At 46.7% G+C, this 14,659-nt stretch overlaps 1 protein-coding gene across 1 annotated transcript in view; it reads right to left on the minus strand.

Annotated features, from left to right (window-relative positions):
- Window positions 1-3,114: 3,114 nt before the first annotated feature.
- LOC108936707 (lipopolysaccharide-responsive and beige-like anchor protein) overlaps window positions 3,115-14,659 on the minus strand; it is a 141,267-nt gene continuing 129,722 nt past the window's right edge. Inside the window, exons 53-57 of the mRNA XM_029250163.1 lie at window positions 14,421-14,588; window positions 10,246-10,344; window positions 8,630-8,826; window positions 5,508-5,659; window positions 3,115-4,827 (exon numbers count right to left, since the gene is read on the minus strand). Coding sequence (XP_029105996.1) covers window positions 4,731-4,827; window positions 5,508-5,659; window positions 8,630-8,826; window positions 10,246-10,344; window positions 14,421-14,588 — 713 coding nt within the window. The 3' untranslated portion in view covers window positions 3,115-4,730. The remainder of the gene's footprint in view (window positions 4,828-5,507; window positions 5,660-8,629; window positions 8,827-10,245; window positions 10,345-14,420; window positions 14,589-14,659) is intronic.

Genomic DNA, 14,659 nt, shown 5'->3' on the forward strand with positions numbered 1-14,659 from the left:
TCACCGGGTGACTTCAGGAAGCGTCAGCTTGCTGGGAGAAACTGCGATAGAGGCTCCCAAGGTGGATATCCGCACCCTCGAGGAACCTGCAGGAGACGGAAAGGTTCGAGGGCGGAGAGGGACGAACCGCCGAGCCCCCAAGTCCTGCCCGACTCCTCCTTTATCACCTTTCTTCCCTGCTTATTAAAAATAGCATAAAAGCCGAGAAGCTAGAAGACAAACCCACACGTCCCTTGTGCGAAAAACAATCCGAAGACCTCGTATAAATACCTAATTTAATACATGGTACAAATATAGGATGGTACCCATTCAGCAGATAGTGGACTGTGTCTAGATCTACCATGTTTAAGACATTATTGTCTGCTGTTACTCTTAAGTAGTTTACAACTGTGACACTTTTCATAAGGTCCTCGGTAAAAATGTTCAGTGATACCTGAACACAATGTAACTGGGAAAGGTGTACCAGCACCATGTTCTTGAGAATGTTTTCATAGGTCAGCATGGTGGTGCAGTGAGTAGTGCTGCTGTCTCACAGCACCTGGGTGGTGCGAGAGGACGTGGGTTCGATCCCTGCTCAGTCTGTGTGGAGTTTGCATGTTCTGTCTGTGTATGTATGGGTTTCTTCTGGATGCTCTGGTTTCCTCCCACAGTCCAAAGACATGTTGTTCAGGTTCCCCCACAGTGTGTGAGTGACAGAGAGAGAGTGTTCCACTGATGTATGGATGAGTGACCCAGCGGAAGTAGTGTATCTAGCAGTGTAAGTCACCATGGTGAATAAGGTGTGAGGGCTGCTAACACTACACAGAGTTCATTGGAAGTTGCTTTGAAGAAAAGTGTCTGCTAAATAAATGTAAATGTTCACACGAATAAGGGAGGGAAGAGGCCCTTCTGTGTGCTGGATGCTCGTCACCAGGGAACCGATAACCAAAGATGCTCTGTGGGAACATATGGTGGAATTCCATACCTCCATATCAGGAAAGAAACACATGATAAAACTGCAACTTGATAAAATGATGACAATGTGGTGTTTGGTTCAGTTCTTTTACTGCACAATGCTCCGAATAGATGTTTGCTGCCCGCCCATTTTCTGTGTACGTTGCCCGATTTTCAGTGATAACTTGGCCAGATTATATACAGTATATAGAGCCTTGGAACAGTATTCGCGCTGTTAACCAATTCTTTAATTTTTTGTTCTCTTTGATAGTTCATCTAAAAAAACACTTAAACTATTTAAGGTGACATTCTTATTAGAATTTATTTTGAAATCAATTATTTTAAAATTTATTAGAAAACACTTTTAATTAAGGAAATTGGAAAAAAAGAACATTTTAAATTGAAACATGCTATTTACATAAGTACTCAAAGCTCAGGGGGTGCGGTGGCGCAGTGGGTTGGACCACAGTCCTGCTCTCCAGTGGGTCTGGGGTTCAAGTCCCGCTTGGGGTGCCTTGCGACGGACTGGCGCCCTGTCCTGGGTGTGTCCCCTCCCCCTCCAGCCTTATGCCCTGTGTTGCCGGGTAGGCTCCGGTTCCCCGTGACCCCATATGGGACAAGCGGTTCTGAAAATGTGTGTGTGTGTGTGTGTGTGTGTACTCAAAGCTTGAACCCTTCGCTGCCATAGGAACTTTGAGGTGAGTGTGTTCCAGCCTCTCTCTCACACACACACTCACTTTAAGGCATAGAGGCTGACGACTCTGACCTATTGAGGAAACACACAGCTGGGCATCACCGTGATGGAGATGATTATTCTGCTTTGTCCCACGGATAGGAGTACTTCTTGATGATCCTGCCACGTTTCTGACACAACCATGAGTTTGATGTGACTGAAGCATCAAAAAGGGTTCTGACCTGTGGCACCGACTGTGGGCACCTTAAGTTTACAAGAAATTGCGAAACGTCCAACGCGCTTCCCGCTCTGCTCGGTTTGCTACGGTCAGATGATTTCTTAGCCGGTCCCACTAAGGTTTTCACACCATCCTTTTCTGGACCAGTAATAAGCCCTATACAACAATCTTTCGAAAACTTGAATAAATTTAAGGCTTTTACACATTTACCTTTTACAGAAAGTAAGCAAAGGAGATGTTAAATGATTAAACTTAATTACATTTATTCATGACACTTTTCTACCAAAGTCACTTTTACTGTTAAGCTACTTACACTGAATTACCTTTTTATACAAAATGTATTTTTTACTGTTTCAGTTCAGTATAAGTACTTTGATGAAGAGAATAGTAGCAGGAGGTGGGATTTGAAACCAGGTCCTTCAGGTCCAAAGGTAGTGATTGTAATTATATTTCTTTTTTTGGATGGACATCCAGTGTAATTTAGTCTTGGGCTCGAATCAAACTCAAGCTGGGCTTGATATGAATATTAGAAAAGTTCACGCACTTTGGTGGTACTGGAAGCGAGATGTAATGTAAACTTTACTGGAAGCCAAAGTAAATTACAGACATCAACAGTTACAGGAAATTTTCACATGGCAAAGTGAAAATCATGACAGCAGAGCCTTCATCACAATTCACAAAGCGCATATGTCTCACGAGGTCATACATGTGTTCAACATGGGGTTCAAACCCATCACAGGGCTTTGGATTGTGTGACTCTTCATTGAAGTTCTAAAGAGTCTCTTAGCCATTAAAAAGTTCTCCTATCGGGCCATTTTTAAATTACATCCGGTAATTTTATTTAGAATGACAATGAAAAAAGATATAAGATGAGACAGAGTACTATAAAAATGTGCTGCGCAGGTTCTGGAGTCATAGTGATTCCCTTTGTTGAGATGGAAGGTCGGCGGATACACAGCTGAGCCCCACGAATCCCCTTGAGCGTTATTGATAGCAAAAGAATGAATAGAAAGTTAACGTTAGAAGACAAGCTAGGAATGATCATTTTGTTAAATGTATTGGTGTTGTCATTGTTATGCATACAAAGTTATATTTTGGTTTTCTAACGTTGTCCCCCAACAGATAATGTTAATTCAGCTGCGCTCCTCCCACATGAGGACTTCAGCAGTGACTTCACAGCACAAACTGACCCTGGGTGTATCACATTCCGCATCAGTGAAGCGTACCCTTAATTTTCTTAAAGTGTCATGGTGAGAAACGTGGTGTCAGGCAGGAAAAACATCAGTTTCTGAAGGTAAAAAGAGAGCTTTATTGTGTCACGTTTCCAAATATAAAACCTAACAGTACATCACTTAGCAGTAAAATATTGAGTGACAAGTAAAAATACAGTAACTCTATGGTATATCTGAGGTAAGATGCATTTAGATGGTTGTGCTCAAAGACCATGACAAGCAGTGATATGCAAGGGTGATAAAGAAAACAGAAGTAAACAAAGGCGTAAAGAATATTTATAAGCGTCACGCAGTGCACATAACGGTGTTCTAATGTCACCCGTTCACCAGCTTCGCTTTTTCTTCGTCTCCTCTTGGATCCTCTACTTTATCCATTAAAAAAAGCACCTTTTGGTTTACATCTGATTGACAGGACAACAAAGGAGCATGTGCATCATGAGCCAGAAAAAGACGATGGAACTCAACTCATACCACGTCCCACGGAAAGACACAATCAACTCTACCGATATTTGAAAAAAACAGAACGTAAAGGCAGATTTGTTCTGACATCACGCCGAAAATAAGGACAGAAGATACAGAACTTGTTCACGAAAAGTGTCAATGTGTGACCGATGTGCAAACGATTCCACATTTACAGCTGCACTCTCTTTCGTCACTTTTCTTTCACTTCTTCAGCTCTTCCGAATGACCCAACCGTGCAGAACACGTACACCTCAGGGCACTAAGAGGTGCTGCATTCCTCAAAATGCTCTGTGTTGCGGGGCCCATCTGTGGAGGCTGTGTGATTTCCTTACACGCACGTGTTGACGCTCACCACATCACTGAAGTTTACGCTGTCATCCTTCACACTCCAGAATGACACTCATCAAATGTCCAAGTGACACAGCAGTCGAGGCATTGCTCTCACTCACTCACTTACGACACTGGTGTTAAAAACGCAGACAAACATTTAGAGCGTGAGCTCTTGCATACTTGTGCTTATAGAATTCCTCTAGTAGTTTTTTTTTTTAATATATATATATGTATATTCCACATGAGTTACACCACATGCGGTCAATGGAATCTGAAAGGGTGCACAAGGAAGTCCTTGATTTGTCTCCAGAACAGGTTTTCTTAACATGCTGCCGTGTGACAGCTCATGTTGGACCTGCGGAGTTTGGATTACACTCAGAAATGGATAGATTTTTATTTAATAAAAAAAAAAAAAAAAAAAACAGATTAGATCTGAAGAGACACATACAGTGTGATTACAATGGATTATTTGCCACTTGCTGTGCTACTCATGGACATGATAAAAGAATTAGAGTACAGTAGAGCTGCTTCAGTAGTAATTCACAGGAGCAGAGGACACAAGGAAATCATGAGAGACCTTGAGCAGTTTCCCTTGTTGCAGATGTTAAAACCACATTCCCAAAATACACAGTTTACTAAAACCTCATTACCTTTCTGCAGAAATGAAAATATACTTTTTAAAGCTAAAAATAGATCCCCTCCTTCAGTCATACCATGATGGCCATACGAAAATCGGTAAGAGCCACAAAATGACCAATCGACAATAGCTGCCTCTGTGTGACAGCATTACGTGTGCATTACAGCGTTGCCTTGATGATGGGCAGGGCGCACAAGGGCATCCTCCTCGCCTCCGCCCGCGGTCTTAGCTGCAGTACTTGAACTGGTGGTCGTAGCGCCACCTGCTGAAGTCATTGTAGAAGAGCACGATGCTGCCTGATGCCATGCCAGCGATGACGCACCTGTGTAGGAATGGAAGAGGGTGGGGTTATGGTCACAAGTAGGTGGGGTCAGCAGTGTGAGCACTGAAAGAGCACCCTGCTCATGTTGAACCGGCTGACCGCAAGCTGGAATCCTGTCCTTCCTGTGGCCCAGCTATGCCCCCTGTCGGCTCCGTTATGCGACACTCCGCACTTTCCAAACACGCTGTGCTGCGATAGAGCTTTCTGGAAGTCAGTGATTTGCTGTGACAGTAACTGAGAAGGCTGCTGTGAGCTTCTCCAGCTCAATGGGCTCAGTCCTGATCAATGCACCTTCCACTGAGCTGCAGCTATACATGGTTACAGGGCTGATGGGTCAATGTGTGCAGCAGTTACTGAATCCTCTGTCTTAGATACGTGCCTGTTGCCACCTGTGTTTGTTTGAAGTGTGATCATTAGCAATAAACAGCCTGCTCTTTAACAAGTGACGGAACACATGAGTAATGTATCACAGCAGGAGCGTTCAAAGCGGCCGAGGAATTCTGGCAAAGAAAATAAACAGCGCGAAGCTGGTATCAAGTCACTCGACGTAATGGGGCCTGCAGAGCATTCATCTGACTGCCTACAGCAAAGACTCACTGGAGATCACACACAGACCGACAGATGGTGAAGAGGACAGAGAGATGGTGGAGACCACAGCAGCTCTTATACAAGGGACTCACCTTTGGTCGTGTGAAAGAGCCATGGAGCGGATGCCGGCATCACAGCCCGGGTAGGCGAAGAGCTGCTTGAGGTCGTGGGTCCGCCACACGGTCAGCACCCCTCTGTCACCTCCCGACACCAAATGCTGTCCATCTCGACTCAGCAGCATTGTCTGCGGACACAGCATTTACCTCACGTACAGTGCTGGGCGTGGCGATTGGGGATCTGCACGCAACAGCAAGACATAGTGCCACTGTAAAGTGTGAGTCCACATGGGCAACACTATGGTTGTCCTATGCGTGTGAGCTGCTGCAGGACAGCTGGGAAGACATGGAGCCTCATCTCCTCCTCACTGTTCACCGAGAGCCCTGTGTGATGGAAAACTGATTTACCGCAGGTGGACTCACCTTACACTGGTACCATACGTGCAGGATATGTCCTTGAATGATGCATTTTACGTTTCACCTGTATGTCTTCAGCTGCCCCTCTTATACAAAGTGGTGCACATGGCCAACAAAATGACATTTTAATGTAGTGATCATTATTTGTATTCCGCATTCTTGGTGCCCATATGAACAGAGAGAGGATTCGCACACACAACATAAGTCATGTAGCTCTTCACGTCTGATGGCACGGGCTTCCTCACAAAGCAAATGTGTCACAGCGGAAAAGGAAAAGATGGAATTTATAGGCCAAAAACCCATCTTTCTACATTACAGCACACCCCTGTACTGTAGAAAATGAAGCAGAAAATGATAATTCAGAGTCAAATTTAACAAACACCTTTGCCTTACAAGTCTTGTACATATGCTCTTTTGTCTCCAAATTAGAAGAGAACAAGAACTTTCAAAGTGTTTAGAAAGACACGACCGTTGTAAGTATTTTTGGTTATTTTGTTTTTTGCTCCCCCAGTTTGCAGCAGTTGCTTGCGATTGAACTGTGAGCAGCGGCTGAACGGATGGGAAGTCGGGCGTTTCTCCTGCTCAGGGCACCCATCGCAACCCAGGTCAACGGGAGCCCTTAGAGAGTCGGCACCACGCAGCGGGGGAGGCCCCTGTGGCCCCACTGGGCACGTCTACAGCTAAGTCCGACAAGCACAGCAACGGCCTTCACCTGTCAGTCACCCAAAAGCAATGTCGAGGAAGAGGCAAACACTCATCAGGGTCCGAATCGGTAATATGTAGCAATTTGCTCTTTGGTCACAAATACATCTACCACCACTCACTTCATTATTATTGTTATTTTTTTATTCACTTTGCTGGTGCCTTTCTCCAGGGTGACTTACAGTATAATGTTGGATTATTACTGTTTCTAACGATAATGATAACAAAAGTAATTATTATTAGTTGACTTTTCTCCAAGGCAGCTTACAGAGGCTTGTACACTAAAGGACTTACGCTGATTTACCTATTTATAAAGCACAGGAATTTTTACCGTACACATTGACAATAACGGTACCGCTGCGGGATGTGGGATTTGAACCTGTGTTCTTTGACTGCAAAACAGCAGCTCTAAACACTACAAAATCTGCTCTCCTAAAGGAATTTTTTTCAAAAATATTTAAAGCATTTAAATTGTAACTGTATCAATACACACACACACACACACATTTTCAGAACCGCTTGTCCCATACAGGGTCACGGGGAACCGGAGCCAACCCGGCAACACAGGGCGTAAGGCCGGAGGGGGAGGGGACACACCCAGGACGGGACGCCAGTCCGTCGCAAGGCACCCCAAACGGGACTTGAACCCCAGACCCACCGGAGAGCAGGACCGCGGTCCAACCCACTGCGCCACCGCACCCCCATGATGCTGTATCAATACACACACACACACACACACACACACACACACACACATTTTCAGAACCGCTTGTCCCATACGGGGTCACGGGGAACCGGAGCCAACCCGGTAACACAGGGCGTAAGGCCGGAGGGGGAGGGGACACACCCAGGACGGGACGCCAGTCCATTGCAAGGCACCCCAAGCGGGACTCGAACCCCAGACTCACCGGAGAGCAGGACTGTGGTCCAACCCACTGCGCCACCGCACCCCCCTGTATCAATACACTAATACATTAAAACTGTTTAGGTTGCATTCACTTCATTCTTTTATGTCGATGTCGCCGGATTCAGCAGAGGCTCTAGAGGCTCCAATGGAAACGTGACACTGATGTGCACTCAGCTGTAACAATGTGCACTCTAGGGGCAGATTCTGAGATGCTGATTAGCGTGTAAACCCTGTGCACGCATCACGTCTGTCAGTCATTTGTTCTGAATCACACTTTCACACAACTCGATGCAAAGCAGCTGCTTCTTGAGAACAAATATGGTAAGGGACACAGCAACGAGGCCCAGCGCAGCGCCCGGGGGTATGAGGCCACCATTTCTCCTCCTTTCTCCTCCAAATGCAAAGCAGCTGTGAGCGCCTGATTAGAAGCGCCCGGTTCCCAGGCCGGGCGGAAGCGTGCAGATTGCCGGCGGAAACTCCTTGTCGTCCCCGTGCCATTTTCCAGCCCTGCCTTGATGTGCGGAAAGTGAATCAAAGACCTTTGAGCCGCAGTGGACCTGGACCCCAGGGACGCTATCCCGAGGCTGCAACCCCTCTGGGCAGGTAGCCCCATCTGCACGGGAGCCTTTAATCACTGCCGAGTGCCGCAGCGAGGCACGGAGGGGCCCCAACAGACCTCCATGTGGACAGCGGAGCAGAAAGGGCAGAGCTCTCAGACCATTTGAGGCTGTGGAACAGCATCTTTAGAGCAAGGAACATCTCCAGTAGGAGTTACAACCACAGAGCGGTTCCGCTTCGGAAAGGTCAGCGCGACAAGGTCGCGGACTGTCCTCGACCCGAAGGACCGATTACGGGAGACCGTGGACGATTTCGCTACTTGGAACGGAGGAACAGACAGCGCTTCGGTTCTCCATGTACGCACAAACACGTGAACTGTGAAGCCCACGCTTGCAGAGCATGGCAAGGGAGGTGAGAAGATAGAGCCCCCGGAACCTAGGCACTGGACAACAGCTCAACGCATTCGGTGAAACACGAGCACTTTGGGTACCCTGGGGCAGTGCTGGATGATGGGGATGGACTCCGTGACACCTCAAAGAGGAAGAGGGCAGCCAAGATCGAACACACAGCTCACCCTGATACTCTCCTCCATGGTGCCGTGTGCCAGCAGCTTGCCGTTGATGTCGAAGGTGCAGAAGTGACCCCCATCATAGTGCACCACGCAGTGGCCCTCGCTGGAGGTCTGCACTAAGCGGGGCCTCAGGCAGCCGGCTGGGCCCTCGAGGGCGCGTAGCAGCTCCCCGGTCATGGAGTGGATCAGAAAGGGTCCCTCTGTTGGGCCGGAGGGAAGGAACACGTGTCAGAAGGAAACGAAAGACAAAGCGGTCAGTTAGAAAACAAGTCACGCTGGACAGAGACTCAGAAGCAGCGACTTAACAGAAACCAAACGCACCGTGGCCTCAATTTACACACACAGCTGCGACCAGAAGTCTGTTCATAATTTGAATGGTTTATAAATTCAAAAACTAAATCCCAGTCGGGGAAAATGTAACAATACAGAAATCGGTCAACTAATTCAGGGGCTACATTTTGAAAAGAACTTCAAATAAAGTTATAGCGAATTTAAAATGTGCTGATGATTTTATTCATTTATTCCGTTTTCATTAACGGGTCACTGTGTTCCAGAGCCTGTCCGGAAAACACAGGGCGTGAGGCAGGAAACATTGTGGACGGGCCGCCAGTCTGCCATTGGACTTTTAGATAGATAGATAGATAGATAGATAGATAGATAGATATACTTTATTAATCCCACAAGGGAAATTATTATGTTACAGCAGCAGAACACAAGTCAGATAAATACTTGCAATATATATTTAAAAAAACATATGAAACAAGTAGAAAAATACAAGTTAAAAATACAAGATAAAAATATATGTGCAATTATGTATACTGTTGGAAAAATAAAAGAATAAAAAGTATATTAAATAAATTAAAAACTGCAAGATGGCGCCAGCCGAGCGGCAGCTTGTTGCAGCAGCTCGTTAGATTTCTCGTTAGATTTCTTTTATTACCTTTTATTAATTTGAAAAAAGATGTGCAACATTTGTCAGCATCTGGTCACTTTCAGTCTGCCTTATGATCATTGCCATCAATAACAGCATGATAATAAAGACACACTTTAACTTATTCACTGGGTAGGCTCTGTAGTCACCGATTTAACTATACTAAATAAAAAAACACTTAGACTTAACATTTGTATTATGAGCGATGTTAAAACTAATTTAAAATGACAGAAAATGTCCACAAAGTGATACTGACTGCCAGTTGTGGACCGATATATCCGATAAATTAATCGTTAGCATCATTTTTTGATCCTCGAGACTCTCAAACTCCCCACATGTGCTGTAAACACTCTGCAAGTCAGTTGTAGACAGTAACGCACTCCTGCTCTGCTTGGGTGTGTTTTATTAATGACTCGTGGCAAGATATGGAGGCACGGGTGACGTTTGCTTGGCAACAGAGAAATTTTTTAAAATGGACAAGTGAAGAAAATACAGTTGAAAATAATAAAAAAAAAAAAAAACATTTGTGTGTTTGTAGCTCAGCCACAATCCCCCCTTGTTTCAGGTGGTTTTCCACCCTGTTCATTTACAGGATGCTCATCAGTCATTCCACAAGTGTAGATGGCAATGTGCGTTGGTTCAACGGTTCAGTGACCCTTACCCCCCCAGGGAGCCACCATACACTCACCCTCACACCCGCTGACAACCAGGCCCAGCTCCGCGCACACGCTGGCACAGGTCACCTCGCGGTCGTGGCCCGTCATGACAGCTCTGGGTGTCACAAACTCTGCCAGGGACACAAGCGCAGCAAATCCCTGAGGTCGGCGATTCGGTAGAAATATCAGCGTCGCTAGTGTACCGGCGCTGCTTAACAATGTGTGCAGAGCTCTTTCCTCCAGCCCCCACCCAACTGCAGGAGGAGCAGCTTTTAGTTTTTGTTTAAGCCATTCAATATGAAAGAACTTTACAGCACTCTGAAATGATGGAACAGAGACTATAGCGGTGTAGGTGGTGTGGCTCCACCCAGCTGGTGGTCAAGGGAAATGCCATATCTGTGCAGGTGCAGCAGGGGGTGGTTAGAGTTGTCGCTCTGAAACTGAAGGGCATGGGTTTAAACCCAGTCTCCTGCAGCTGTACCCTTGATCAATGTACTTAACCTTAACTGATACAGTAAAAGTTACCCAGCTGTACAAATATGTAAAGCAGTGTATGTGGCTTAACATCGAGGGTTGCTTTGAAGCGTCAAAAATAAAGAAAAATATAGGTGGAGTGGAAACTCGCTGGCTAGAGGGGTAGTCGGGTCTGGGTTAGGTGTGCGCGCGCACAGGGGTAGCGACTGTGGCCCCAATAACACCAGCGCGATTTGTAGAGTGATGTCCTAAAGACCTCCCCATGATGTGCATACAGAACTCATTACTGCCCCCAGCTGAGGCGTCTCTGAGGCACCTCACCCCCACCCCAGCGCACCACACCAAAGCGAAACCAGACGTCTACAATCGGGGCAACACAAACGGGTGTTTTTGAATAAATACATAAATAGACCTGCCACCGTTTTCCTCTGCATCTGAAATGTTTGCACCTCAAACACAGTGTGACGTTCGGCATCCAGCGAAAGGTCCGATGTTTATGGATCTGACACGGCTTCGCAAACCTTTTTTAATCATTTTCACTACTTTAAAAAGAAAAAGGGGACAGCAAAGCTCTGACAGATGTAGAAAAATTAAACACGTGCATCAAGTCAAGTTCACCGGCCAACAAAGAAAATAAAAACTCCCAGCCCAAGTTATTTTTTTCCTTTTCTTGCCTTCTGAGGTGTCTGGGATTATAAATGTCAGGGCATTTTGCTGAAACAGCCCCCTGGGGGTCAGAGCTCACATAATCCTCCTGTTTAAGTTGAGCCCACGGCCCCAGGATCAGAGCGAGCGGCTGGAGCTCAACAACTTTCTCAGGCTGCAGTCCAGTTCATTAGCAGTTCATTACGGAACGGCACAGCTGAGGGCTGGGGGGTGCGGGTCCGAGGCCCCGCGGGGTCCCGTCGACTGGCCCTCGGCTCACGGGCCACAGAGCGGGACCCCAGTCATGCGGCATGGAGCACAGAGAACAGCTGGAGGTGGTTAGCGTCACCACGCTTGGGCTGGAAAGACCTGGGTTCGAATCTCACCTTCAGCGTGTAGCAGCCTTTTTTCAAAGTACTTGGAAAATTCGAGAAAAATGAATAAATGTACACCCAGGAACTGATATGAAAATGAAAATAATCACTGCAAAAAAAGTATTTTTAAAACAAACTCTTGCAATAGATATGGTGCTAGGAAGGTAATGTAAACTGAACTGAAAGATTTAACTGGAAGTAAAGTGTGCTCAACACTCGTACACCCCACCAAAAGTGTGATTTATGTCTAACAACTCTTGGGATTAAAGAATGAAGATGGATTTCCTCAGCAAAACGCCACTAAACCTGATATATTAGTGTATCTTTTAACCTTTAGACATTTGCGAACATTTGGTTTGAGTTACAGCTCCATCGGATCACAATTAGACGTGGAAAAATGGACAGAAACAACATTCACGCAGAGCTGAGAGGGCATCGCTGCCTGGTTGGAGAGCTCTTACCGCTCAAGAACTCCCATGGTGGAACATGTCAAAGACCAACATCTACAAAGTCTTTATTGTGGAACTATGTCCCCCTCGCACATGACTGACAAGTTGGGGAAGAGACTGAATATTTGTGGAAAATCATTTTTAAAAAATCAGCACCGCTATCAGAACAGAACTGTCAGTATCGAAGAACCGCAATAATAATATTTAAAGCAGTGAATAGAAGAGTGTAAACAAAGAGTTTCAAAAAAGTCCTTCAATTAAACATTCCTTAATTATATCAACAGCATTAAAATCTGTAGAAATAATCTGTGTAGACTTGGCCTTTAAAAAAACAAAGAAAACATTTCCTTGTGATGTATCAGTATTCATCCGTTATTAGTAACCTCTCAGGGGGTGCAGTGGCGCAGTGGGTTTGGCCTGTGCCTGCTCTCTGGTGGGGCTGGAGTTAGAGTCCTGTTCGGGGTGCCTTGCGACGGACTGGTGTCCCATCCTGGGTGTGTCTCCTCTCCCTCCAGCCTTATGCCCTGTGTTGCTGGGTTAGGCTCCGGTTCACTGCAACCCCATTTGGGACAAGCAGTTTCAGTGTGTGTGTGTGTGTGTGTGTGTGTGTGTGTGTGTGTGTGTGTGTGTGTGTGTGTGTGGTAACCTCTTGTCCAATGCAGGGTTGTCGTGATCCACAGTCTGTCCAGGAAACATATGGCGTGAGGCAGGGTACATCCTGGACAGCACACTTCCCTCTCCCTCTTTCTCTGACACTAGAGGTAATTATAGTCAGCAGTACACCTGAAACACATTGCTGGACAATGGGAGGTCACCGGAGCACCTGGAGGAGATGGACTGAAACCAATCCGGACATGACCCCACAGCATCGTGCCTTCCCTGTAGCCTCATTTGCAACAACAATATTAAATTATTTTTTCCCTCCATGGACCTAAAAACATATTACAGTGATGGCGAACGCTACGGCATACAGTTCTCCTTTTGCAGCAGCAGATGGCAGGCTAGTCTACCGAGTGTCTCAGAACCTGGCCGCAACAGGGCAAGTGGAGCAGCAAGAGGCCGTGCGCAGCGCTGTTTACAGACGGCCGCTGAGGTCGACTGAGGGTCCTGGGGGCCAAGCCCAGAGGCGGCACGAGTCCGACCATAGGCAGAAGGCGGCGAAAAGGAGCCCGGTACGGACTCCGTGCGTTAGGTGATCTGCTCGGGGATGCTGGTGGCTCGGGGGGCCATGGGAAAGGGGCCCACTTAGAAATGGCAGAAGGCGAAGTCATGTTCGCAGCCCTGAGGCTCACGGAAGCGGATGACGACAGCGAAGCGTCACACTGCGTTCAGTGGCCCGCCACAGTCCGAGCCCATCCTCCATCAGCCAGCTGTTCAGGGATCAGAACACTTCAGGCACACATGTGCCGGGGCGTGAACGCTGCTGTACCTGACCTCTTATGTCTGTTTTAACCATGTTGTTACTTTCTCTTACAAGCTATAGTAATGAAGTATCATTTTAATCCACATGCTATTATAATTTTGTGGATGTAGGGTCAATGGGTAGTGTAGTGGCTAGAGCCAACACCTTTCATTCTGAAGGTTTTTGGTTTGAATCCCACCTCCTGCTGTAGTTCCCTGATCAAGGTACTTACTCTGAATTGATACAGTAAACCTACTATATAAATGAGTAAATTGGTGTAAAGTTGGTATCGATCACCATACGTTGCCTTGGACAAAGGTGCCAGCTAAATGATGGTTAAGATGACAATAATTATTATTATTAGACTGACATTTGACAGAAAAACGTCCACAAAACAGAAGATGATCAATCCATTAATCTTGGGAGGAAAACAGCGAGCAGAGAAATATTAGAGTACAAATGAAAATCAGATCCATCAACAATGTTTTGGTGCTGCTGACTGGGATGCCACAGGGCACCATCTACAGGGGGTGTGAATAAGTGCGTCAGTGTGTGTCAAAACAATACTGTGCCAATTGTGTCAGCGTGTCATCGTGTCAGTTTCTCAGAGTTAGCATGTTAGTGTGTCATCGTGTCCCTGCTGTCACCAGGGGGATCAAAGACACTGACACTGTCCCAGGAGATGCCAACAGTGATGTCACATGTCCACTGTGACCAGAAGGAATGGATCAGTTCTCTGAGAAACCCCACATCAACTTCTTGGCCTCATAGAGAGGTGAGAGGAGCCACAGCCCTTCAGGTGTTTGAAGTGTCAGAGGGAGGCGGTGTGGGGACACCCAGCAAGCTGTGCGGTCGCTACTCACGGGCGTTGCCCTCGCCGATGCTGCAGTTGCGCCCGTTCCAGTACCAGAGCAGCAGCGTGGCGTCCCGAGAGCCTGACAGGACGTAGCAGTGACCCCCTGCGTAGGACTCGGAGCGTGCCAGGCAGGTCACCACGTCCCGATGGCCAAAAACCACCTGGGTGAGCTTTCCTGCATGGGTGGCACACACAGAGACTCGGTCACACACACACACAGGTTTTTACCATTTACCACCTTTAACA

The sequence above is a fragment of the Scleropages formosus genome, chromosome 3 (assembly GCF_900964775.1).
Source record: "Scleropages formosus chromosome 3, fSclFor1.1, whole genome shotgun sequence".
NCBI lineage: Eukaryota > Metazoa > Chordata > Actinopteri > Osteoglossiformes > Osteoglossidae > Scleropages > Scleropages formosus.